We start from the raw sequence: 27,960 nt of genomic DNA on the forward strand, positions 1-27,960 counted from the left end.
TACCTTTGAAGACTGTCGTTGACATTTTTCAATATGAGGACCAGAGTCGTGCAAAATACAAACCACTAGTTAGCCACAGAAACAGGATGGCCAGATTACAGTTTGCCGAGAAGTAAGATCACAAGACCATGGAACAGAAGCGGCCACTAGGCCCATCGAGTCTGTTCCGCTACTCTACACTAGTTCCAATTTCTGGCCTTTTCCTCATATCCCTTGATGCCCTCACTAATGAGATACTTGTCTATTTCTTGTTTAAATACTCCCAGTGATCTGTGCTGTGTGCAGCAGTGAGCTCCACAGATCCACGACCCTCTGGCTGAAGAGGTTCTTCCTAATCTCTGTTTTATATGGATAACCTCTAATTTTCAGACTATGACCCCTTGTCCGCGATTCACCCATCAAGGGAAACATCTTACCTGCATTGACCCTATCTAAACCTTTCAAAATTCGAAATGGCTCTATGAGATCTCTCGTTCTCCTATACTCCAATGAATACAACCCAAGAGCTGCCAAACGCTCCTTGTATGTTAGCCCTTGCATTCCGGGAATCATCCTAGTAAATCTCTTCTGCACCCTCTCCAACATCACATCCTTTCTAAGATAAGGGGCCCAAAACTGCACACAGTCCTCCGAATGAGGTCTCACCAGCGCCCCATAGAGCCTCATCAACATCTCTTTACTCTTGTACACTATTCCTCTTGAAATGAATCCCAACATAACATTGCTTTCTTCACTACCAATTTCACCTGGTCATGAACTTTTACGTTTCCCTGTACGAGGACACCCAGGTCCCTTTGCACATCCGACGTCTAAATTTTCACCCCATCCAAATAGTATTCTGTCTGTTTATTTCCACAGCCAAAATGTGCAATTGTACATTTCTCTATGTTAAATCTCATCTGCCATAATTTTGCCCAGTCTTCTAATCTGTCTATATCCTTCTTCAACTTTACAGTTTCTACTACACTTCCTACTCCGCCACCTATCTTGGTGTTATCCGCAAATTTGGCCACAAAACCATTTATACCACAATCCAAATCATTAATATAAATTGTAAACACAATACTGACCCCTGCAGAACACCACTAGTTATAGGCAGCCATCCAGAACGGGAACCCTTAATTTCAACCCTTTGCTTCCTGCCTATCAGCCACTTTTCTATCTAGTTTAATAACTTCCCTTTAATTCCATGGGTCCTCATCTTATTTAGCAGCCTAATATGCGGAACCTTATCTAAAGCCTTTTGAAAATCTAAATAGATAACATCGACAGCCTCTCCTTTGTCTATCCTACTTGAGATTTCTTCAAAATACTCTAATAGGTTGGTCAGGCAGGATCTACCCTTTAAAAAAAACCATGCTGCCTTGGACCTATCCTATCATGCATCTCTAGATATTTCATAACCTCATCCTTGAGGATCGACTCTAATATCTTCCCAACCACCGGTGTCAGACTAATCGGCCTATAGTTTCCTTTTTTTCTGTCTCCCACCTTTCTTAAACAGGGGAACCACATTTGCGACCTTACAATCCTCTGGTGGAATCTCTCCAGAGTCTTTCGATATCTGGAAGATCATCGACAATGGATCTACAATCTCCAAAGCCACCTCTTTAAAAACCTGTGGATGCACCTCATCCGGTCCGGGAGATTTATCAATCTTAAATCCAATTTCTCTAGTATCCCTAACTGAATCTAATTCTACTCCCTGACTGTCTGGGATATTACTAATGTCTTCCATGGTGAAGACGGGTATAAAATATTGATTAAGTTCCTCTGCCATCTCTTTATAACACATTACAATTTCCCTAGCATCATTTTCTATCAGTCCTATGTCAACACGTGTCTCTCTTTTATTCCTTATATATTTGAAAAAACTCTTAGTATTGTTTTTAATATTGTTAGCTAATCTCCTTTCATAGCTCATCTTTTCTTTCTGAATGACTTTCATTGTCTCTTTCTGTAAGTGTCGAAAGGAATCCCAGTTCTCTTGATTTCCCACTAATTTTAGCTTCCTTGTATGCCCTCTCCTTTGCTTTTATCTTAGCCTTCACCTTTTGCTTGTCACAATGGAACCATCTTTCCTTGGACAAATTTCTTTTTCCTTGGAATTTATCTATCCTGTATGCCTTTTATTACTTGCAAATATATCTTCCATTCCTGCTCTGATCCTCCAATTAGTTTGCTTTCCCAGGTTATTTGAGCCAGTTCCTTTCTCTTACCAATTTCATTTATTCCACTGAAAAATTGATACATCAGATATATTTTTTTCCTTTTCAATTTTTAAATTAAACGCAACCATGTTATGATTGCTGCTTCCTAGAGGTTCTATGACTTTTAACTCCCTAACGACCTCTGGTTCATTGCACATGACCTAATCCAGAACTGCAGATCCCCTCGTGGGCTTCTCAACAAGCTGTTTGAAAAAGCTTTCTCTTAGGTTTTCTACAAACTCTCTCTCCTGATGTAAAGGAACTGCTCAAGATCCAAAGCATTCCACCTTTGCCATGATTTACATTTTGCAGTGCAGCCTCTATTTTTGTTCATTAAGTCTTCTGGGGATTATAGTCATTGACATTTCCACACCTGCCTCCTGAAGAGTGTTTCTTATCTGCTCGACATAACATTTGGGGATTTTTTCATTATTGTGGTAAGAATTCTTCTGTCATCTGAAGTGGAGATCTTCCTTGGAATACCAGTCTCTTTGCAATTATTGAGCTCACCAGTACACTATTTTTAATTATGTTCCAAACTATTGATTTTACTAATCCTAAGGTATGGGTGATGTGTCTTACTGTTTTATTGATGTTTCTCAGACTCAATAGCTTCTTTGACAAAACTCTGGTCCTCGTGTCGAAAAAGGGCAAATACAACCTCCAAAGGTGATCAAAAGCTTAGAAGCAAGCCCAGCTCTCTTATACCTGCACCAATGAAGCATTAAACATACCTGAGTACTCCCAAAAACCCAAATGTGATGAACATTATGGTGTCCTGAAATGAGGGGACTATGTACAAAAAAGTGCTGTAATTTCTACATGGCACCCAAAATGTATGCAAATAATCTTGAATAAAATCTGGTATGTGCACTTTAATTCCATATGAATTCTTTGATTGCAAATGTAAAACTGTGGAGCACAGAGGCAAATAAAGGAAAAAAGTGTCTGTTGCAAATATTACAGTGGGTGCTGGATGTGAATAAATTTGGTGAAATGTGGTGATTTCTGGAGTAAAAGTGTTGTTGGTGGAGAGATAAATATTGTTCAGAAGAACCATCCTTGCCACTTCATTAAAGTTAAACAAGAAAGTCTGCAGATGCTGGGGCCGAGTGCAATACACAAATGTGCTGGAGACACTCAGCAGGTCACGCAGCATCCACAGGAAGTAGTGATTCCCAAAGTGAGTGCTACTGCCTCCCCCCTTGAGCGGTCGTAAGATCCAATGGGGCAGTGAGGGAAAAGGGGGCGTTCTAAACCTTCAGACTTATTATTCAGTCTACTGTAAAGTTTAATGAAGAATCCAGTGCAGTAATTTTTTTGGCCAGACAGGGTGGCAGTAGTGAGCAAAATAAAGGGTGACAAGGCATTCTCGCGAGAGCTGTTCTTGGTGGTCACCATATGGTACTGGCGTCACTACCCCCCCCCCCCCCCGCACAGCGCTGTCAGCGTCACCGCCGCCACCATCCCCCTTCTCTCAGTGAGTTCCAAGACACAGTCAGAAGCATTCTGAGACCTTCAAAAGTAACACTGCCACTCACCTTCATCAAAATTGTTGAGGACGTAAGATCAGAACACGGGGCCCCTCCTCCACATTCTTCTATCAGATGCCAGCTGAATTGACTCAGAAGAACCAAACATCTCAGTTTACAGCGTGCAAGATCTGCGCACCATTCAGTCTCAAAACTGCTCCCTGCCTCTCTTCAAATTCTACTCAAACATTTTTCTGATCTCAAGTACACATTGTTCACAAATTGCGACATCACAGGGTTAATAAAGTTGATTACTATGTGCAGAAGGTTTTCTTGTGTTCTTAAGATTGCACAAAATGTACACAGCTAGCAACTGTACCTGCTGTTCCTCCACCATTATTGTACGCTGAGCAACATTGCTTCCCGGCCAGCGCATATGTTTTACATCACACTAGACGCTGATGCTGCTGTGCTACTTTTGCTTCGGGAAACAAGCTTGCTGTGTAAAATGACTTACCGACCTGGCTTTTCTTCTGTTCTGTGTAAACAAGCAAGTCAGCCTCCACAGACAGGTTGTGAGCACGGCAATAACGCCGCTTTTCAGTGTAAAACAAGGTACCAGATTATCTTTGCTGGATTTTATGGGGGAGCTAAAGCCCATCTTCAAAGGTTTATTCTCCCTTCAGAATAGACAGCTGATTTTCAACTTGCAGTTCAATTGTTTTAGTTCCAGTTTATATTATGAACGTCTGCTCAAGAATGCTAGTGGCAACACACAATGATAAATAAATCTAGTCCTATTGAGCATGTTACAAGAAAAATTCTCACATGCAAGATAAATATTGCATCTGCTGGGTTGATCTGTAACTCGCTCTGTTACAACCACATTAAATTAAAGGCAATAATGCCCCACATTGCTTGAAAAATAAAGAGAGATTAAAAAGACATTGTCTGTTAAATGAATTACAGCATCCGTGCTTTTTCAGCTTCTAAGTCTTGTCATTGAATTAATGACCACCAAGAATAGTACAGCCATTCTAATACACCATACTTAAGTATGGATACACTAGTGATAAGTAGAAATTGTGCCTGGCCTGCAGGAAAAAGAATCGCAGGGTTACAAATAAACATGGGAAGCAGATGCAAAAAACTAAATGATATCACAGTACATTGATTAATAGAAGGAAGAAAACTTTAGTCATTTGTATGGGTATGTAGACACCCCAGATATTTTTGAGGCTGGGTGAAACCTCTCGAGTGCAGTCAACCTTGGCTATCACGCACCATGGGCAGGATTTGTCAAGCAGTCCGATCTCAGACTGTGAGTCTCAAAGCATGTTTTCAAAAAAAGTGGTGCTGATAAACCTTTTGGGGAATTGGTTTGAGACTTCAATTATTCGAATAACAGCATCATATTATTATTCCAAGTAATCTATAAAGAACAGAGCTGTATTTTCCAAAAATGCTGTGATGGAGCATCAGGGATAATAATATCTGTGCAGTCAACCAGTATGGGTGAAATGCACATCAGAATCCAAGGTGGGAAGTTCATGAATAAATTAAATGCTCTTGTAATACTGTTCAAATCTGTGGTTTATTCATATCTCAGTTTAAAATTTTTAAATGTCTGAATAAGACTAGAACTCCTTTTCATTCCCTCAAACCAATTCCTCAAAAAAAAATCTGGCTTTGGTCATTGAAAATCAGATATCTGATAATGAATGTCATTAGTGCAAGAATGCAAAAATATATTTCAAAATGTAAAAGATATTAATATAAAAATAAAATTTGATTTATTGTGACTTGCATTGAGTTAAGCTCATTTAATTTTTTGCAAATGTATTACAGGCCAGAAATAGAAAATGTTAAAGATCTTTTTACAAACCTTGGTTGTTTTCCTTATTTACAAAAAAAAATAATAATTTTATCATTTATGTCTGGCCTTTTTTTTTCCAGTTTGAACTAGATCCATCTTGTGTGATAGAGTAAAATAAGCCGCTTTTAAGTACATTCTCCACCAAGAATGTGCTTAGAGCTGGCTTAGAGCTAAATGGCTGGGTCCTTGTCTGAACTAAATTGTGGAATGGTCATTCAGGTGGCAGAGCTGAAAGCGCAGCACTGGCCACCTGAAAGGGACAGCTGCATGGGAGGTGCCTCGGAGCGCACTCCGGCTCCTGTCCCTTCAGGCTGTCAGTGCTGGGGCTGCCGATGCGGGATGCTGGTGGGGCCAGCGCTGACAGCCTGCGACTGCTGCCCTGGCCCTGATGTCCCACGCCACTGCCCCTGCCCTGACGTCCCGTGCCGGGGGGCAAGGGCAGTGGGGAGGGGGCCTGTTAGGCTCTCACCAGCTGATTGTCATCCCCTTAGCAGCCGCTTTCAGGCGGCTGCATTCAGGTGCCTGGGGGACTTCAGTACTTCAGCCATCATCCCTCCCGGAGGAGGGTTACAATGTGCGCCTCGCAGACGCCTCCTGCACTTTCAGGTGGCCTCCCGACAACTGCATGGGGGTATAATATTCGGCTTTACATTGGGGTATTTTGCCCACCTGAAAGTGCCTATACTGTAGTATTGAATTGCTTTCCAGGTTCCTACAGTACAATGAGTCCCTGCTTGCAAACATTTGTCAGAGGTATTTGTAAACATCTGAAAGTATGTAACTTTATATTCACCATTGAATGTTGTTATTTTCTTGGAAACATTACTCAAGGATTTTTACGACATAGAAATGCAGAGGTCAGAAATAATGCTAGGTTAGCCCACTGAGCCATCTCTTCTACCTTTTTAAGTACCGGTAAATACTTTGAGGTGAAAAAAAGCCAACTAAATAAGCTAAAGTATATCATTGGATTTTTAATAAATCATGTCTCAGATTTTGATAATATGCCAAAAAGAACCATCTAGAAATCAATGGTAAACACAGATCTCATTTTCCTACTTTGGAAGTAATTTGTGAAGAATATAACTGGTTAAAAGATGTTCCATTTATTGAGGGCTGTATCATATCAGCACCCCCGTCTTACTGTTCATTGGGATGCTTTGCACTGTAAGGATACCATTAAAAATTTCATACCATTGCTTCGCAGAACTGGCTTAGAGCTAAATGGCTGGGTCCTTGTCTGAACTAAATTGTGGAAGAGATTTAGAAACTGTAGCTGATTTGCAAACAAGGAAAATAAAAATATGCCAAAGTAATACTTATTTTTGTTAATTGCAGTAATTTAGGTGTATTTGTTTCTGAGAGGAAATAAGCTTAAACATTCTTCAGATCTTTTAAAAATAATGTATGATGGCATCCTATTCAACTTACAGGGATGTTGGCTCTATCTTGGCTATTCTTTATACTTGTCAAAGGTTCCATTACATTAGAAAATGGCTAGCGTATTTCATTTATTCACTAATGGAAGAAGGCATAAAACATCTAGTTAACTTATCAATCATAGGGGAAATGTTAAAGCAGTTATTAAATATGTTGTAGCAGGATGCTTAGAAAAAATGATCAAATGAAAATGAGTATGATTTTGTTAACGTGAAATTATGTATGACCAATTGTAATTCTTTGAAAATGAAGGTCTGAGTCTCTGGTAATGGGAGTGTGAGTTTTTATGCTGGACATTATTAACCCTGTTCATTTGCAACTGACAATGCACATCCTAAATATTAATATAAATAAAATATCAATTCAATAACTCAAACTCAATTGCATTAATTTAGCTTCTATTCTATCATCTGAGTCATTAGGTACATAGGAAATAAAACGATTTAGTGGGCTATTTGAACCTCGTACCTGCTCCACCTCTTTATAAGATCACGTAATTTTTTTTCCCTGCAGTAATCTTGAATCCTTGGATTGCTTTGAAAACTAAAAATTTATGGATGAGCAGCTAAGCCTCAGCAACAATTTTGGCAGAGCATTCCAAAGATACACTACCAATGGGTGAAGACATTTGTTTTCATCTCTGTACTTAATGTTGAATTTTTATTTGGTGACTTGTGATGGTGATTCCAGATGCCCTTCCCAGGTGAAATAGCATTCCCATATCTATCAACAGCCAAAGAAAAGTTGAACTTTTACATAAATTCTCCATCATTCTAAACTTGAGCGCTTAGTCCCAGTTTGCTTCACAACCACCCCCCCCCCCCCCACCCCCATTATTTGTTTTTCCTGGGAATCAGTATGGAATATAAACATGTTGCTGCCTCAATGTGGAACCACAAGGGATAGCAAAAATACTAACTAAAATACTATTGCTAGCTTGATCAATGAAAAATCTTATATACGAGGGAACTTTAATACATTTTCTGGAAATCCACAGATGTTCTGCTGTTCACTAATTTAGTTAACTCTTAAATATTTAATCAGATTTGATGGACATGACTCTCTGATCAACAAGAAAAGTTCAAAGAGTCATTCGGTCTCTCTTTAATCATGCCCCATTGTCATTTTATGTTCATGTTAAGTAGTCTAATTCCCAGATTTTTACCTCTTCATTCTTAATAGAAAGTGAGTGATATGTGAAAGCTGTCCAAGCCAAAAGAACTTTGAAAGATGATATTCTTGCATCTTTTCAGAAACTTGTGTGGATTCCTATTTGAGATCTAGGTGCTACTGGTATTCGAGATCTAGGTGCTACTGGTATTCGAGATCTAGGTGCTATTGGTATTTGAGATCTAGGTGCTACTGGTATTCGAGATCTAGGTGCTACTGGTATTCTGATGCTGTCCCAAAACCTGGGGGCTTCTCCACATTTTGTGTTTGCTTTGTATTTCTTTGGTTTATGTGAACTGAATTCTTGCTGAATTATTTCCCAAGATTTCTTTTGTACTTTTTATTTGCCACTAATCTGTCATTTTATTGTTTCCTGTGTGTCGTTTATAGAATTGCCTGTTTTCCTCCCTTTTGCAGGAAGTATTTGTGTGACCACTGGCCGGAATCAGACTGGATGGCCTTTCCTTCACTTCACCTCAGTCCTGCAGACCGGATCATCTACGTCCACACCACTCCATCAGTATAGGCAAAGCAGTTTCTTTAACAAATGTAAGTTTGTTTTTCTAGTTCTAAAAGTGACTGACGGCATTTTCATTCCAGCAGCATTCTTTTTTAAGATATTCACTGTTCAGACTCTGCAGGTTATCATTTCCATTCTGCAATTGAAAAACACATTATGAGAGCCGAAATGGCTGAATGGAATTGTTTTATTGTCATGTGTACCAAAATGGATTAAAAAGCTCATGCCATCCTGGCAATCCTACTGATACGGCAGGTGGATGAATAATAACTATAATAATAATAAAGAAATAAGTATGGGGAGTCATGTAACAATAGTTAAAGGGTCTGGGGAAAAGTACAAAAACGGTACAGAAACTAGAGTAAAGTGTAAGGGTATTAGCTTTTGCCAGCGTGAGAACCATTCAGAAGTAAAATAACAGCAGAAAAGAATCTGTCCTTTGTGTCTGGTGGTTTGAGTTTTTTGATTTGTTTTTCAAGCGACTCTTGTCACAGCATTTTGACATGAAGCTGAGCAGTAGGTGTTGTTCATTAACTTTGTCACCTCTGCTTGATGTGGTCTGGTTTATGGTGTACTGATACTTACCATACACAGTGGTTTGAGCATCTTGTTGAATCATAAATGCTTGATGCTGAAGGGCTTTCATTCTGACTGTACATCTGTGCTATATGGCAAGGGCAAAAGAAATCATTGAGAAGAGAGAAGTGTGGAAGTTTAACATGTCCACAGAGAAGTAGTTCACTTTTAAGGAGCACTTTATTTAGCCAAAAATAATTTTGTTAGCACTTTAGGATTTCAGATTTATCGTACATGCATAACATCACATACAACCCTGAGATTCTTTTCCCTGTTTCTTTCTTTGGCTTGGCTTCGCGGACGAAGATTTATGGAGGGGGTAAATGTCCACGTCAGCTGCAGGCTCGTTGGTGGCTGACAAGTCCGATGCGGGACAGGCAGACACGGTTGCAGCGGTTGCAGGGGAAAATTGGTGGGTTGGGGTTGGGTGTTGGGTTTTTCCTCCTTTGCCTTTTGTCAGTGAGGTGCGGTCTTCTTCAAAGGAGGTTGCTGCCCGCTGAACTATGAGGCGCCAAGATGCACGGTTGGAGGCGATATCAGCCCACTGGCGGTGGTCAATGTGGCAGGCACCAAGAGATTTCTTTAGGCAGTCCTTGTACCTTTTCTTTGGTGCACCTCTGTCACGGTGGCCAGTGGAGAGCTCGCCATATAACACGATCTTGGGAAGGCGATGGTCCTCCATTCTGGAGACGTGACCCATCCAGCGCAGCTGGATCTTCAGCAGCGTGGACTCGATGCTGTCGACCTCTGCCATCTCGAGTACTTCAACGTTTGGGATGAAAGCGCTCCAATGAATGTTGAGGATGGTGCGGAGACAACGCTGGTGGAAGCCTTCTAGGAGCCCTGTAGTCAAGGCAGAATTACCACTTATTGGTAAAGCAAAAAAAAAACTGCAGTGTACACATCTCTATGCCTCTCCCTTTTAAAATATCTTAGGCAGCTTTCGTTGATTCAGTGGCGCAACAATTGGAGCTGCTGCCTCACGCTCCAGGGACTCTGGTTCAATCCTGATCCTTCTCAATGTGGACTTTATATTGAGTCTGTGTGGCCACATGGATTTCTACTGGATTTGCTCAGATGCTGGTTGGGTATTGACTCCTTGTTATTGGTTAATGACAGAAATATCAAATGAGAGTAGATTGCCATGTGAAAGAGATGATAAAGAAGGCAAGGGGGGGAATGGGAATGCTGAGAATGTGAGAGCAGCATTTGGACCCAGTGAGCTGAATGTTCTCCTCTGTGGCATTCTATGAACAAAGTTTCACTATGCATATCTGCAGAAAAATGATAGTTCTACACCATGGAAATAGGTCTTTCAGTCCATCCTGTTCACGTGAACCAAGCTAGACCCATTTTCTGTGTTTGCGTCACATTCTCAACCTTTCCTATTCATGTACCTGTCTAATGTCTTTTGAACATGCTTTTCCTCGCTTCCAGCAGTTCCTCTGGCGTCTCGTCCTCCCACCACCCTTTGGTTTTCTTTTGAATATTTTATTTTAGTTTTATGATCAAACAACTATCAATAATTAACCATCACAAATATATGAAATAAATGAAAAGGAATCATTGATACAGATTGTTCAAATTTCCCAAATAAGGAAAGACCCCATCCCTCCTCCCCAAACAAAAGCATCTCAAAAAGAAAAAGAAAAAAGAACAGAAAGAGAAATAATAAAGCAATAGAATGAAGAAAAAAAAGACAGACAAAAGCAAGAAAGAAAAAGGAACTGTTGGGATCCAGAATCCAGTTCAGAAAGTCCAGTTCTTTTTTTTCTACCTAGATCTCAAATATGGGAGAAAAAAGGATTAAACAAATTCAAATATAGTAATAATGCCAATTCAATTATTCAATTTGTTCTAGATATTCAAAATGTGCTTTATTAGTGGTGCCTCCTTTCCAGCAGAAATTAATTTAGAATCCCATTTGTATGTAAAGTCTTTTGCCACTCTCTCTCCGGCTTTGTGCAGTTCAATTTGTATCCATGAAGGCTTGCCTCTTCTATCAAAAAGGGAAGAGACAAATTTCATTTGGGCTGTCCATTAATAATATTTGAAATTTGGCAGTTGTAAACCTCCCATATGATATTTCCAAGTTGATTTTTTTAATGGAGATTCTAGCTAACTTACCTTTTCAGCCACCACCCTTTGTATGAAAAAGGTGGCCCTTGGATCATTTTCATCATCTTTAACCTATGCCTTTAAGTTTTAGATTCATCTACTCTTGGGGAAGTGGGGTGGGGGGCTGTGACTTTTTACCTAATCTATGTCCCTCATGATTTTATAAAGCTCGTTAGAGTTCAGTCTCCTACACATCAGCGAGAAAAGGCACAGCCTGTTCAACTTCTTTATAATTCAAGCTTACCCCAGTCCTGGCAACCTTCTTGTGAATCTTTTCTGCACTCTATCCAGCTTAATAATATCTTTCCAATAGTTGCACACAAAATGTGGTGTCACCAACGTCCTGTACAGTTGCAACATGTCCTCTCTGCCCCTGCTCACAGTATTGCAATATTAATTGTTATTGCCCTTTAAGGAAGAGAGTTCAAAAGATTCCCAACCCTCTGAGAAGGTTCTGAGGGGGGAACAAGTTCCTTATCTACACCATACATGGGTGACCCTTTACTTTATAAAACAAGTGGCTTCTCATTCTGAATTCTCTAAACAGGTGACATGTTCAAGTTTATTATCCTCCACTTGCACAAATACGACTCGACAAAACAGCATCCATGGTACACACCATGCAGGCACACAACTAGACACCATAATATACGTTACAGTCAAACAATACATATATAGTGTGAGCAGTTCCTTTGGTCATTCAGCATTCTCATTGCCCCTGGAAGAAGCTGTTTCTCAGCCTGGTGGAAACTAGCTCTGATACTCCTGTAGACCATTCCCAAAGGGAGTGGTTGAACAATGGTAGTGGACCTCAGTGATTTTGTGCACCCTCTTGCTGATGTCAGTAGATTATTCAATTGGTGGGGGGGGGGGGGAGTGAGAGATGATGGAGGAGAGATATCCCAGTGATCCTCTCTGCCACTCTTATGGTCCTGTGGATTGACCTCTGATTCAATTCTCTACAGCAACCATACCTCTCTACAAATTCTCTCTACGTGCATTCTGTTAAGACCCTACTGGATCTTGCAGACTTCAGAATTCCACAATGTACAAGCTCAACCTGTATGCCCTTTCCTTAAAAGGTACACCATAAATTAGTCTAAAAGTCAGAAGTTATAATGAATACCTTTGTTCTTCCCTCCAAACTTCTCAAATATTCATCTAATTTTCCTTTCAGGTTTTACACATCTCGTGGGAAGCTCTGTTCCACTCTTATCATTGTCACCCTTTTGGTACCCCTCTCATCTCTTGAGTTGGAAGCTTCACAAGATTAAGTCCCACTTCACCTCCTTGCTAATACTGCACTGAACTTTCATTGTAAATCAAAAGAATCCTCGTACAATCGAAGTTGCCACCTTTGGTTCTGATAATAACCTGAAATTCTTTCTGTCATGTATTTAAAAATTTCCATCCCACTGTTTGAAGGAGAGCAAGATTCCCCCTATCGTTTAATTCTCAACCAACACCATTACTTCAGATTATCTGGCCATTTATCCCATAGCTGCTGGTGGTTAAATTTGCTCTGTTCAAACCTACATCAGACCAGTTAGTGGAACTTAGTTGGCTGTGGAATATCACGAAGACATGAAAAGCATGGTCTAATGCAAGTATTTTTCCCTTTTTAATTTTCATTTTGTTTTTCCTCTTGTGGACATCTTGAGGGTGTCATCACAATTCATTTCAGTTTAAAGTGGTTGAGAGGTAAATAACTTAAAATTGGAAATAAGGATTTACATCATGGTATTGCCATTATTAAAGCAGAGTCACAAAATGATTTTTGTGAAGAACAATTTTGTGAATATGAAATTGAGTGCTGTAGGCCTTTGCTCAAAAGAGGAAAGCATGTTGAGACTGCAGAATTTTGATTGCCTCTCATTTTCTCCTTCCATGGATGTAATCCCGCTAATGGAAATCAATCAGGTTCTTCAAAATTATCAGTTAACACTTTGAGAATATTTGTTGTTCAATGTGATCAAAATGATTATCCTTTCATGCTGATTCCGAGCTCTGAACTAATATCCTACAGAAAGTTTCATCCTCCCAAAGAAATCCAATTGTTAAAATGAACTTGATTTCTAAACCTTTAAGACATGTACTCATAGGCAAAATAATGAAATCCTGGAGTGAAATTTTGGATTTTTTTTTAACTGGAGGTTATAAATTCTGCCCTGCAAAATGTTAATGCAGATTTTCATAAAGAATATTGTTACCCTGGCAGGCATTTGATTAACAGCCTATCCAATAGGCTATTCAATATCTTGGCTGACCTTCCCATTTCTCGTGAAAGACCATCAGAATTCATATAAACTATTATTAGAGCTAAATTAAGGTTGCATGCTCAGACCACTACTCCGTTGCCTGTACACCCGCATCTGTGCAGTCAATGCAGAAGAGAAAAGATGAGGTACGAAGGTAAGCTAGCCAAGAATATAAAGGAGGATAGTAAAAGCTTCTTTAGGTATGTGAAGAGGAAAGAATTAGTTAAGATCAAAGTTGGGCCCATGAAGACAGAAATAGATGAAATTATTATGGGGAAAAAAGGAAATGGCAGGTGAGTTGAACAGATACTTCAGATCTGACTTCAGTAGGGAAGGCACAATCTCCCAGATGTAATAGTGGACAGAGGGCCTAGAGTAACAGAGGAACTGAAGGAAATTCACATTAGGCAGAAAATAGTGTTGGGCAGACGGGTGGGACTGAAGGCTGATAAATCCACAGGGCCTGATGGTCTGCAGCCAAGAGTACTTATGGAGGTGGCTCTAGAAATCATGGATTCATTGGCAATCATTTTTCAGTGTTCCATAGATTCAGGATCAGTTCCTGCGGATTGGAGGGTTGCAAATGTTATCTCACTTTTTAAGAAAGGCAGGAGAGAGAAACTGGGAACTATAGACCAGTTAACCTGACATCAGTGGTGGGGAAAATGCTGGTGTCAATTATAAAATAGTGGTAACAGGATCAGTCCAAGTCAGCATGGATTTACGAAGGGGAAATCATGCTTGACTAATCTTCTAGAAATTTTTGAGGATGTAACTATGAAAATGGTCATGGGAGAACCAAGTAGTGTGCGTGATAAGTTCCCACATAGGAGATTAGGTGGCAAAATTAGAGCACATGGTATTGGGGGCTAGGGTACTGATGTGGATAGAAAATTGGTTGTCAGACAGGAAACAAAGAATAGGGATTAACAGGACCTTTTCAGAATGGCAGGCAGTGACTAGTGGGATACCATAAGGCTCGGTGGCGGGATCACAGCTATTTACAATATACATTAATGATTTAGATGAAGGGATTAAAAGTAACATTAGCAAATTTGCAGATGACAAAGATGGATGGCAGTGTGAAAGGTGAGGAGGATGTAATGAAAATGCAGGGTGACTTGGGCAGGCTGGGTGATTGGGCAGATGCAGTTTTATGTGGATAAACGTGAGGTTATCCACTTTGGTGGGAAGAAAAGGAAGGCAGATTACTATCTGAATGGTGTCAAGTTAGGAAAAGGGGAAGTACAACGAGATCTAGGTATCTTTATTCATCAGTCACTGAAAGTAAGCGTGCAAGTATAGGAGGCAGTGAAGGAAGCTAATGGCATGTTGGCCTTCATAACAAAGAGTGTTGAATATAGGAGCAAAGAGGTCCTTTTGCAGTTGTACAGGGCCATGGTGAAACCACACCTGGAGTATTGTGTGCAGTTTTGGTCTCTAAATTTGAGAAAGGACATTCTTGCTATTGAGGGTGTGCAACATAGGTTTACGAGGTTAAATCCCAGGATGGCAGGATGGCATTCTGTTGAAAGATTAGAGGCAATGGAGTTGTATACCCTGGAATTTAGAAGGATGAGAGGAGATCTGATTGAAACATCTAAGATTAAGGGATTGTACATGCCAGAGGCAGGAAACATGTTCCCAATGTTGGGGGGAGTCCAGAACCAGAGTTTAAGAATAAGCGGTAGGCCATTTAGCATGGAGTTGAGGAAAAATCTTCTCACCCAGAGAGTTGTGGATCTGTGGAATGCTCTGCCTCAGAAGGCAGTGGAGGCCAATTCTCCAGATGCTTTCAAAAAAGAGTTAAATAGAGCTCTTAAAGATTGTGGAGTCGATGGTTATGGAGAGAAAGCAGGAATGGGGTACTGATTGTGGATGATCATCCATGATCACAGTGAATAGCGGTGCTGGCTTAAAGGGCTATATGGCCTACTCCTGCACCTATTGTCTATTGTGATTTGGCATGTCATCGGGTACTCTGTTTAACGTCTACAGCTGTGCAGTTGAATGCACTAGATGTATTACTGTCTGACTTGGTAACTTAAGTGCCGAGGACTGCAGAAGTCGAACATAGCCAGGTCCATCACAGGCTCCAACCTCCCATCCATTGCAGACATCCACGTGATCTGCTGCCTCAAGCAGGCAGCCAACATCATAAAAGAACACTATCACCCTGGTCACAACCTCATCTCACTGCCTCCTTCAGCAGATGGGACAGAACCTCGAAGTTTAAGAACAGTTTCTTTCCAACAGCTATCAGTCCGAGCCTCCACTTGGCCCACTGTGCTCCAACAGCACAAACGGACGGTCTGCACTATTGGAAATCTTTTTTTTTGTACTAAGATCACTATGAAAATTTATTATTTATCTATTTTTTGCATATCTTTTTAATTCAATTATGTTTACTATCATGGTTTTTTTAAAAATCCTGGGTATCTGGTGGCAGCAAGTAAGAATTTTTGTGCATTGTGCAATATACATACATTGTCTTAGCTTATGGATTCTTATAGATACAGTGCCCTTCATAATGTTTGGAACAAAGCATTTTTTTGCTTTATTTGCCCATGTGCGCCACAGTTTTAAATTTGTAATTAAACAATTCTAATGTTAATCGTACATTCAAGGGTATTTGAAGACCTTTTGTTTTGACCATGTAGCAATGACAGCACCTTTTATACATAGTTTTCCCCCCATTTCAGGGCACCTTATTGTTTGGGACATTTGGCTTTGCAGGTGTTTGTGCAGGCATGTTTCATTGCTTAATTCATGCAAGTGTAAGAGAGATAGGTTTAACAATAATCCCAAATTACTGCTAAAGCAGTGGTTTTCAGACTACCCCCCAAACTCACGATCCACCTTAAGCATTCCCTGTGCCATAGATGCTTTATGATTAGTAAGGGATTGCTTAAGGTGGGATGTGAGTGGGAAGGGAAGGTTGAGAACCACTGCTTGAGACCCAATTGTGACTGAAATATTTTGCTTGAGAAAAATGGTCATTTCCTTTGGATGAAATCACGTACATAATGAGTCAATTAGATACGATTAAAACAGTGGATTTCAAACTTATTTTTCCTCTCACATACCACCTTAAGTAATCCCTTACAGAGCACTTATGGCATTGGGATTGCTTAAGGTAGAATGTGAGCTTTAGGAGGCAGTTTGAAAGCCAACTGTGCTAAAGCAACAAAGGACATTTTCAAAGCTAATAATTGGAGAATTCTTGAATGGCCAAGTCAGTCACCTGATCTAAATCCAATTGAGCATGCCTTCCATATGCTGAAGCGAAGCCCTTGAATCAAGAGGGACCTTAAGGTGGCTGCAGGAGAGGCCTAGTAAAGCATTGCCAGAGAAGATGCACAGCAGTATCATAGGCTTCAACCAAGTGATATGCAATAGAGTATTAAACATCACTACTTTAATATACATACTATTTGCTATATCTTAAACATTATGGCCCCCTGAAGTGTATTTAAAAAAAGTGCAGTAATTTCTACATGGTCGAACTAAAAAGTGTACAAATACCCTTTTTAAAACATCTGGAATGTGCACTTTAATTACATGTGAATAGTTTGATTACAAATTTAAAACTGTGGAGCACAGAGGCAAATAAAGGAAAAAAATGTCTTAGTCCCAAACATTGGAAGGCAAAGTATATTGACGGATAGACATCAGAGTGTTAGAGTTGTTATAATGGACTCTGGTACATGAACAGTGCAACTGAATGAAATACCACTGTATTTTTATTAATCCTTTTAAGTACTACACAGTACAACTCCGATGATCCGAAAATTTCAGATAAAATGAGGATATCCGAAACAAATCAGAAAATCCGCATTTATCTGAAATTTTTCGAGCCAAACTGACCGGGGATGTCGGGCTCCCGAAGGCGGCAGCAGCGGACCTCGGACTCCCGGCGGCATTGGACCTCTGGCCCCTGGCATCAGTGGCAACGGACCTCGGGTTCTCAATGCCAGCAGCATCAGCAGGGATCTCAGGCTCCCAAGCAGGAGCGGGCACCCACGGGCTCCCGGTGCAAATGGAGCCTTGGTGGGAAAGTGTCGGTGATCGGCGGTGGCCAGCATTTTTTTTTTGTGAGAATTAAACATTTTAATAGTTTAAGAAAAAACCTTCCCTTGTTGTTTGTTGTTGTTTAAACACAGTTATAACTGGGCTGTTTTTAAAAAAAAAATGACCAGTTGTCCGGAAAAAAAAAACTTATCCAAAATAGGCCCAGTCTCAACCATTTGGGATAATCAGAATTTTACTGTATTTCCGTAATAACAATGTTAAAAACAATATTTTAAATTCCTTTTCTATTGGAATGTAAGATTTTGAATGAAAGGATCCTGAACCAGATACTACTGTCTTGTACAAAGTCCCACACCTGTGCAGGGGCACATTTCACATTCAAGTTTATTGTCACATGCACCAGGAGGCGATGAGAATGTTGGTTTTGTGAGCAGTCCAGCTAGACATGTAATACTTAGCACAAAAGTAAGACACAGTATAGAAGTGCAGAATTAGAGAGAGATCAGAGCAAAGACTGTGGTGAATGTCTGCCAAGCTGCCTGTCTCCCCCCTCTGGCGAGCCTTGCTGTACTAACATTGGCTGTGCATTATCTCTACCGTTAAGGATGCTCCCCTTGGATATAACTATATATGCACCTATTGTCTTTCATTATTGCACCAGAGTAGGTCCCTTGCAGTCAGAATCAGGGGAATATATAATGGGGAATAAGCACCTATTGTCTTTCATTATTGTACCATGAGTTTCTGCTAATAAAAGCCATTATTGTTTGACCACATCGTCTTTGTCTACGTCATCAACTGGCACTTCAAAAACAACATAAGTTTTTCTATTTTGAGGTTCTTTCAGGAGTCTAATAGTGAGTCAGGAGTTGCATCATATCAACAGCCTGTTTGACCCTTGCTTCTTTTTTTATTTCTAATATATAAAACTACAAAGAAAATGGGGTGGGAGAAAGAACACTTTTGTTTCTCTCTTGTTGCTTGTGTCAATGTCTGGGAAGTTAATATTTAATAGACTAGAGACGCCAAGTGTTTCATTGCTGGAGGGTTGGAAATACTCTTCATGACAAAGGGAAAAAGAAGTCGGTAAGAATTGGGGTGAAATAGGCAGTATATCTGTTGAGTCATATTTCACAGAAACAGCCCATTTGGCCCATCATTTCCATGTCAACCTTCATGTACCCATTCAAACGAATCCTGTTCTCCAGCATTTGATCTGTGCCTTGGTGACCCCAGTGCTCCTCTAGATATCTCTTAAATATCATGAGCGTGTTTATCTCCACCACACGTCAACCAGTGAATTCCAAATTCCAACCATCCATTGGGTGAAAAGTTCTTCAGATTCCCACTGTGACTTGTCATTTAGATTGTATTCCCCCCCCCCACCCCCAACTTTAAATATCTGCTCAGGAGGAACATCTCTCACTGTCTGCTCTATCAACACTCCTCATAACTTTGTACAGCCTCAACCAGATCCCCTTTCAGTTTTGTCTTCCCTAAAGAAAAGACATTCAGCTTTTTCAGCCTCATCTGAGTAATCTCCTCAGTCCCCTCTCCTGTGCAATCATGTCCTTACTATATATAGCACAGTGACCAGAACTGCGTACAGAGCTCCAGCTGTGACCACTAATGTGTCATAACCTCCCTGTTAGATTCTTTCTAGAAAGCAAAGTAGCCTCTATCTTCTTAACTATCATATCTACCCATGTTCCAGACTTGGTGGGTGCATCTCCAAATTGGCAGCAAGCTTGAACAAATCCCAATTTGACAAAATAATTGTTAAACAGAAGGTTAACTGTTAGTTTCTAATGTGTCTACCAATTTTCCAGCAGTCTGGAGAAGTTATTGAGGAGTCAAGTAGCTACATTCAAAATAAAAGCTACAGTGGGGAGTAATTAGTCTGCTAACTAATGTCCGGGAGAGGCAGGATGATTGTTGCACTGAGGCTCAGCAACTCAATGTAAGCTACTTCAGACTTTGGTTAATGATCAACCCCTTGAAAGTGGGCCAATTCTCCATTCCAACACAGTCATTTATGAGTGGGTTGGGCACTAAGTTTTAATGAAGTATCCTTGCTTTTCAAAAACATCTGAGTTCTTAGAACAGTGGGGGACTGAGAAGTGCGTTAGAGTAGAGGGATCTGGGAATACAGTTGCATAATTTCCTAAAAGTGGCATTACAAATAGATAGGATCATAAAGAGAGCTTTTGGCACATTGGCCTTCACAAATCAAAGTATTAAGTACAGGAATTGGGATATTATCTTAAAGTTGTTTAAGACATTGGTGAGGTCAATGAAAGTTACCAATAAAATTGAAAGAGGGCAGACAAGATTTACGAGGATGTTTCTGTGACTTGAGAAACTGAGTTACAGGGAAAGGTTAAACGGGTTAGGACGTTATTCCCTGGAGGATAGAAGAATGAGGGGAGATTTGATAGTGTACAAAAATATGTTGGGTATAGATAAAGTAAATGCAAATAGGCTTTTTCCATTGAGGTTAGATGAGATACAAACCAGATGACATGACTTAAGGATGAAAGGGGAGGACACTAGGGGGAATTTCTTCACTCAGAGAATATGGAACAAGATTCTAGCTGAAGAGGTGAATGCAGAGTCAATTTTAACATTTAAGAATCATCTAGATAGGTGTTTGGATGGGAGTGGTATGGAGGGATATAGAATGGGTGCATGTCAATGGATGGCAGAATAATATTTCAACACTTCAATGACTAGAAGGACCAAAGGGCTTGTATTCTGTGCTGAAATGGTCAGTGGTTTTAATGGAACAAGATAATCTGACAGGGGTTTTTTAAAAAAAAGTAACCCTGGGCTTCCCACATTTCTACCAGTAACTGGAACCAGATCTAATTTAACAATGCAACCTAGTTTTCCTGAGCTGCAAGAGAAGTATACAAGTCTTGGTTGGCTTGATTGATCACCTTGTACAAATAGAATAAGCAGATTTTTCAACTATGTCAACTGATGTTATATGTCAGTTATCAGCAAATTTCTTCCTCCATCCTTTCTCCAGTTCCGTTCAATTACATTTGGTGTTGAAGTGTTGGCCTGCAGGGTTTGGCTCAGATCTTGTGGTACTGAATCAACTTGCAAATTGTTCATCCATCCAGCCCTATCCTTTGCTCCAATAGGAACAACATCTGCTCCTAGACTGAGAGGACCCGTGGAATTGTCAGATCATTGTGGCACAGCTCCTGTCGCTTTTGATGGGATTGGTTTCAAGTATCCTTAGGTACTGCAAATCCAAGTTGGTGGCGGAGATGATCAAGGTTAGGATTAAACAGACCATTTTTGTGAATTGAGAGGCTATGACCAGTGGGATCTTGTGGCCCCAGATGGTCACCATCTGTTACGAGATAAAATAAGCAGGTTTTAAAATAGGCAGGTTTTTAAGGATTTGGATCAATGAGGGAGAAAGAACTGCAAGTGTTTAACAGGGTACTTTATTAAAGTGTAATAAGTAAAATGAAAGATTAACAAAACAATATCTAAGATACAGTATAGCAATCAATAAACAGCAAGTCCTATGACCTGCTGTTCGTCAAGCACTCTTGTTTACAGTGCCCTTGGCACCGATTACATTTCAGGTCTGATGAGAAGTCCCAAGAGCTTGCTCGCTACTCACACTTAGATAATCAAAGAGCCTAATCTACATGAAATAATGGGCTATAACTCTTAAAACTAATGTACATTCATAATGAAAGACAAGCCTTACATTGTTCACCAAATTAATCTCATTTGTCCCCAAAAGCAAATTAATCTTAACATGTCACATTCTTTCATGTCTTACAGACCACAGGCTTCATGGCCTCATAGATCCCATGAATCAAAACTTTGTACTTATCTTCCCTGTTAACATGCCTGGTTATTTTGAGGCCAGTCATTTTCAGCAAAAAGATTTGTTTTTTTTTAAATTATCTTATTGCTTCGTCTGCATTGATTATTAGGATAGTGTATCATGTATAATATGTCCAAGTTAGCAAACTACAAAAGCTGGGTGGATGCACAAGTTGTTAGGAAGGTGCAAACATGTGTAAGGAGGACATTAAAGGTTAAATGAATGGTAAAGATCTGACAGAGTATAATATGGATAAAAGAGAAATAGAGAGCTATGAGGTAGGGAGAGGGGTTTACTTTTTGGTCATTATATATGGGTCAGCACCACAGCATGGGCTGAAGGGCCTGTACTTTGCTACATTGTTCTATGGAAAAAATCCAAAGTCATCCACACTTTGGTCAGTAAAATAGGATGTAGAATATGGGTGATTTTGGTGTTCGTGGGGATGAAAGTTAACACAGAGCCAGAGTGTGCAATTAGGATGGCAATCAGTGCATTGGACTTTATTGCAAGAAGATCCGAACAGCAGGGTCACTGCAATTATTCAGGGCTGCAGGAATATTGTATGTGGGTGAGGTCTCCCCCTACTCATATGGAAGAAAATATTTATAACATAAGGAGTTGTTTGATGACTGTTACGAGGTAACAACCCTTTTAATTTTGTTTGGGATTAAAGGGATAGTAGCACTGTCCCAGCAACCGCAATGGAAAATTCACCAGACAATGGTAAATTCAAAATGATAGTTTTTTTATTAAACTATGAATAGCATAGCATTTCTTATTTAACCCTAAATTTAACCCCACTGTGCACAAATGTAAATATGTGTATGTGTAATAAAATCCCAAACTCTGAAAAGTGCATTTTTAAAACTTCAGCACCATTTTAGTCTTGCTTGGTTTTAAATTTTCAGTTCAGAGATAATTATAAAGGGCTTTTAAACATCAGGCTTCTTAATTTGATGTCCTTGAGATGTATTCTTCAAGCAGAAGTGACCATCTTCTGAGCCACAAATGTATCTCCTGTGTCAAGGAGAATATAAGTCCTGTTTTTCCAGGAGGACTTGAGAGATGTTCTTCTTTTCAATGAAGACTTTGGAATCTGTTTTCCAAACAATGAGACTGTCTTCTTTATCTTAAAGAGACAGTTAGAACTAGGCTTCTCTTTTGAAATCTACTTATTCTGTGCCCCCCTTTTCATAAAAACCCCTATTCTGGTTACTCTAATTCAACCCTTTCTTCCACAAGGTTCCAACTCCTGTGTGTGTCACAGGGTTTTGACTTCTATAAACTGATGCAAAATGTCTGAATTTTATTTTTTTAAATCATGTGGCAGTTACATCATCAACGAGGTCAGTCCCAATTCTTGGAAACCACATGACTATTAATTTTATTTCTACCAAACTTCCGGCCTTTTTCAAAACCACTCCATATCCATAACAACCTCTGGCCTCATCTCTGTTCAAGAGGCTTAAGTGGTTTGGTTTATAAATGGATGACTTCCTTCAGCAGTTCTTATTGAGTACTGAGATACTTCAGTTTTTAATAAAGCAAGCACTCCATTGTTGTTGAATAATTAAGACCCCTTCAGATCCATTAGCTCTGTCTTTCTAGATGCTGCGACTCTGCGAATGAACTCTCTTCTCTGAGTACAATGGTTCTCAGTAAATGTACTGTGACCTGTGTGTGTAACCCTGTAAAAAAACCCACAACTAACCTAAGACATATTTATAAGAAATATTACTTAACATTAACCTGAATGTTAATATTAACACAGATCCATTACAGGACAGATCAAGAGATTGGTCCTATAGTCTTGCGTTTAGAAAAATAGGAAGCACCCTAGTGGAAACATACAAAATATTCCTTATGACAACACAAAATGGTTGGTGGGATGATGCTCGGGATAAACATCTCTAGTGGCTCGACCTGGTCCACCATATTAATGTAGTAGCCAAGAAAGCACACCAGTGCAAATTCCTATTCAGAAGCCTGAGGAAATTTGGCAGATCACCAGCATCCCTTAACTCCTACAGGCGTACCATTTAAAGCATCCAATCACAGAATGCAGTGCAAACTACTGCACACAAGACAAGATTCTGCAGAGTGCTGTATTCACAGCTCAGGCCATCACACAAACTCCCCTCCCCTCCATCAACCCCATCTACAACTCCCACTCCCCTAGAAAAGCTGTCAAAAAAGACATCCCATTCCAGCTACAATCTCTTCACAGTGGAAGATCACGTAACACCAGATGCAAGAATAGTTTATTTTGTGTCATTATCAGACTCTTGAAGAAACCTCAAAATAGTAAAGTTAGGTTGCCATTGCTCCATACCAACTAATCCCTCTCTAACTGCACTTTTGTACTAGGATTGTCAAGTGGTCTACTTGCAAAACAATCTCTCTCACAGCATCGTGGTATATGTGATAATAAACTTTGATATATCCTATGGGTGGAATGTCTAGAGTGAGTGATTGCAAGGCTCAAAATTAAAAATCAGGTCATTAATAAGAAGAAATATTTTAACTCAATGGATTGTGAATCTTTGGAATTTTCCATGCAGGAGGCTTATGGAGCCTTAATTATTTCTACTTAAGATGGGAAATGAGCAGTTCATGGAAAGGCATGGACAGAATTGGGCCTTTTTGCCCCACAGATTCTACATTGACTGCAGTGTCATTCTCCAATTTATTTGTCCTTTGGCCCATATCCTTCTGTGCCTTTCCTAACCAAGATCTGCCCAAATGCCTTTTAAATAATGTAATAGTATCGGCCTCCAGTATTTCCTCTGGCAGTTCATTCCAGATAATCACCATCGTCTGTGAAAAAAAACATTATCCCACAGATCTTTAAATTTAACTTCTTTCAACTTAAACTTGTGTCCTCTTGTTCTAGAATGCCCTGCCCTGAATAAAAGATCTATCCCATTTGATCATTCCTTAGCCTCCTTTACAGGCAGTCCCTGGATTATGAACGTCCGGCTTATGGACAACTCGTTCTTACGAACAAATTGTTGCCCGATTTGAGCATGCGCATAATGTTACCTCACAAATGCCACTTCCTGTGTGCATCAATGGAACGAGAATGTGTTAATTTTTAATCATGATTTTTTTTCTTTGCATAGAAAGGTAAAATATATGCTATATACTAAGTGTTTGTACTACTATAATAGGACTAACTTATGCTAAATAAGAACTCTTCCGAATTATCTACAAATTTGACTTAAAAGAGAGACTTAAGAATGGAACTCGTTCGTAACCTGGGGACTGCTTGTATTACAATTAAAATACATTCTTGTAGTGGAGAATCGGTCGACGGGGCAGCCACGGAAAGGATGGCGTCACGGGACTGTCTTTTCCTTATAACTACAGCCTTTCGTTCAGGGAACATCCTGGTAAATCTGTACTTGCTATCTACTGCTACTGCATACTTCCTGGTGAACAAAATTGTACACAATATTTTTAAGTGTGGTCAAACAATGTTGCAGCTCTTCCAGTTTAAAAAAAAATTACCCATCGCCAGTAAGGAAATTGATCAAGACAGTGGGGTTAACATGGTTTACTTGGAGTATAAAAATAAGATTATATAATATGAACAGACCCTTCAGCCCAATTTGTCCACACCATCCAAGTTTCCCCTGCGCCTGCACTTGGATGGTATCCCTCAAGCCATTCCTTTTGCTCTTCCTTTCTTAATATCTTTTAAACATAATTTTATTTGCTTCTACCACTTTCTCTGGCAACTCATGGTATAGACATACAATCTGGTTACAGACCCTTTTGGCCCATGAGCCAATGCCACCCAATTACACCTACAATCCACAGTACGTTTTGAACAGTGGGAGGAAACCGGAGCACCTGGAGGAACCCCATGCAGACAAGGGGAGAACATACAAACTCCTTACAAATAGTGGGGGATTTGAACTCCAATCCCGGTCATTGGTGCTGTTATAGCTATGCTTTAGTAAGACTTTTTATAAGTGTCGGTTGGATGATCCTGAAGGAGGGGCCACTGGCATATTGACAAATCGGATCCAAAATTTGCTTTGTGATAGCAGGCAGAGAGTTGATTGCCTTCTCAAAAAACTCAAGACATGATCTCCCCCCTTAACTATTAAGGCATAAAATGTTAATACGGGAAATTGGCACTGGACTTAAAGATCAGATTTATTGTCAGAATTTATTTTCTTTGGCTTGGCTTCGCGGACGAAGATTTAAGGAGGGGGTAAATGTCCACGTCAGCGGCTCGTTTGTGGCTGACAAGTCCGATGCGGGACAGGCAGACACGGTTGCAGCAGTTGCAGGGGAAAATTGGTGGGTTGGGGTTGGGTGTTGGGTTTTTCCTCCTTTGCCTTTTGTCAGTGAGGTGGGCTCTGCGGTCTTCTTCAAAGGAGGTTGCTGCCCACCAAACTGTAAGGCGCCAAGATGCACGGTTTGAGGCGATATCAGCCCACTGGCGGTGGTCAATGTGGCAGGCACCAAGAGATTTCTTTAGGCAGTCCTTGTACCTTTTCTTTGCTGCACCTCTGTCACGGTGGCCAGTGGAGAGCTCGCCATATAACACGATCTTGGGAAGGCGATGGTCCTCCATTCTGGGACGTGACCCACCCAGCGCACATGACATCACATACAACCTTGAGGTGCTTTTTTTCTGTGGGTGAGGCAGAATTACCACTTATTGGTAGGTGCAAAAAAAACTCTGCACAGTGTATACATGTAACTAAATAAAAGAACTGTAAACAGATAACGAATATCAATAAAGTGCACAAGTAAGAGTCCTTAAATAAATCCCTGATGGGTTTGTTATTGAGGAGTCTGATGGTGAAGGGGTACCAGCTATTCCTGCACCTGGTGGTGCGAGTCTTATGGTACCTATACCTCTTTCCTGATGGCAGCAGCGAGAACCAAGCTTGTGCTGGGTGGTGTGGAATCTTGATGATTGCTGCTGCTCTCTGACGATGTTTTCGATAGTGGGGAGGGTTTTGCCTGTAATGTCCTGAACTTTTGGAAGGCTTTAGGCTCAGGGGTATTGGTGTCCCTATACCAGACCGTGATGCAGCCAGTCAGCACATTTTCCACCACATGTTTGCAGAAATTTCCTGGGGTTTCTAGTGTCATAGCAAAACTCTGCAAACACTTGAAGAAGTATGATGCCATGAATTGTAGAAGTAGTGCCAATGGCCAACTCCTGTTTTTAATTTATGAACGTTATATTCCTTCTCCATTCTGGACAAATAATGATACATATCTAACTGGAGGTAAACACAAAATCTGCAGATGCTAGGGTCTGGTGCAGTCCACAAAGGTACTGGAGAAAGTCATAGGAAGTAAAAAAGTGATGTTTTGGGCCCAAGCCATTCTTAGGAGTTATGAAAATCAGGCAGACGCGGGAATAAAGTGGGGAGGGGAGGGGGAAAGAAAGAAGCTGTCAAGTGATGAGGGCGAGGGCTTTCTCTTTTCCCCCCCTCCCTCCTCTAGCAACCTGCCACCTGTTAGCCTGTGCACCTCCCTCATCCCTTACTTCCTGAATCTGCCTGATTTTTGGCACTCCTGAAGAAGGGGAGGACCGAAATATTGACTGCCTTTTGCATACTATGTCTGCTGCACGACCTGCTGAATTTCTCCAGTACTTTTGTGTACTGCATGCACCTATCTAATTATTCTTCTTCAGATTAGCTGTTCCCGCTGATAGGTTTGTCTAAGTAAACACATTTTTCAGTTGATCTGAGTTTAGATTCTTGTCTCGTTTTCCCCTAATAGAAAAAAGTTCTCTGGAAATTTTAATTCCAGTTTTCTCAGGCGATCTGAACCAGTCAGTGAAACTCCGTTCTAACACAGTCATTTGGGTCTAAAAAATGTCCTCATGATAAAAGTAGGGGTCGTGCTAAATCGGAGATACTTACATATTCTCGTTCAACCTGCCTCACCTCCATTTTGGCAGAATCCCTGTTCTACTTGCACAGCCTGACCGCACTCTGGCTGCGTTACCTGGGTATCATATTCCCTGCAGGAGCAGAACCTCCAGCAGCTGTACAAGCTGAGGGAGCTGGCCACACATTGGAAGAGAGAGCACTGCTGCCGATGCGCAGCCTAGTCATGCTGCAACTGCTGGCTGCTGTGGACCAGCCTGGCTTTCAGCCTCGACCAGCGACCGCCGGTGTCTGCATCTCTGGCAGCCGAGGGCCAGATGGTATTCTTCAGGTTCCAGGCGGATGGCACAGGCTGATCAATGGGACCCATGACTCCCTCTGAATTCACATTAAATCAGAGCAAGTAAAATCGGGGTCTCTCTGTCTCTATGAGCACCCTTTTTATATGATAATTGTTCCCATCAAAAACAACAGTCCAGCTCACTGTCAGAGGAATTTAGGAGTCAACATATTGTCCCACTAGAGGTTTAGGGGACTCTGGGGGGAAATAAAAGAATCCCCT

General features: G+C 40.5%; 1 protein-coding gene across 1 annotated transcript in view; it reads left to right on the forward strand.

Annotated features, from left to right (window-relative positions):
* mrps5 (mitochondrial ribosomal protein S5) overlaps positions 1-27,960 on the forward strand; it is a 168,019-nt gene that overhangs the window by 14,134 nt on the left and 125,925 nt on the right. Inside the window, exon 2 of the mRNA XM_069887654.1 lies at positions 8,586-8,717. Coding sequence (XP_069743755.1) covers positions 8,586-8,717 — 132 coding nt within the window. The remainder of the gene's footprint in view (positions 1-8,585; positions 8,718-27,960) is intronic.

This window comes from Narcine bancroftii, chromosome 6, assembly GCF_036971445.1.
Source record: "Narcine bancroftii isolate sNarBan1 chromosome 6, sNarBan1.hap1, whole genome shotgun sequence".
Taxonomy (NCBI): Eukaryota; Metazoa; Chordata; class Chondrichthyes; order Torpediniformes; family Narcinidae; genus Narcine; species Narcine bancroftii.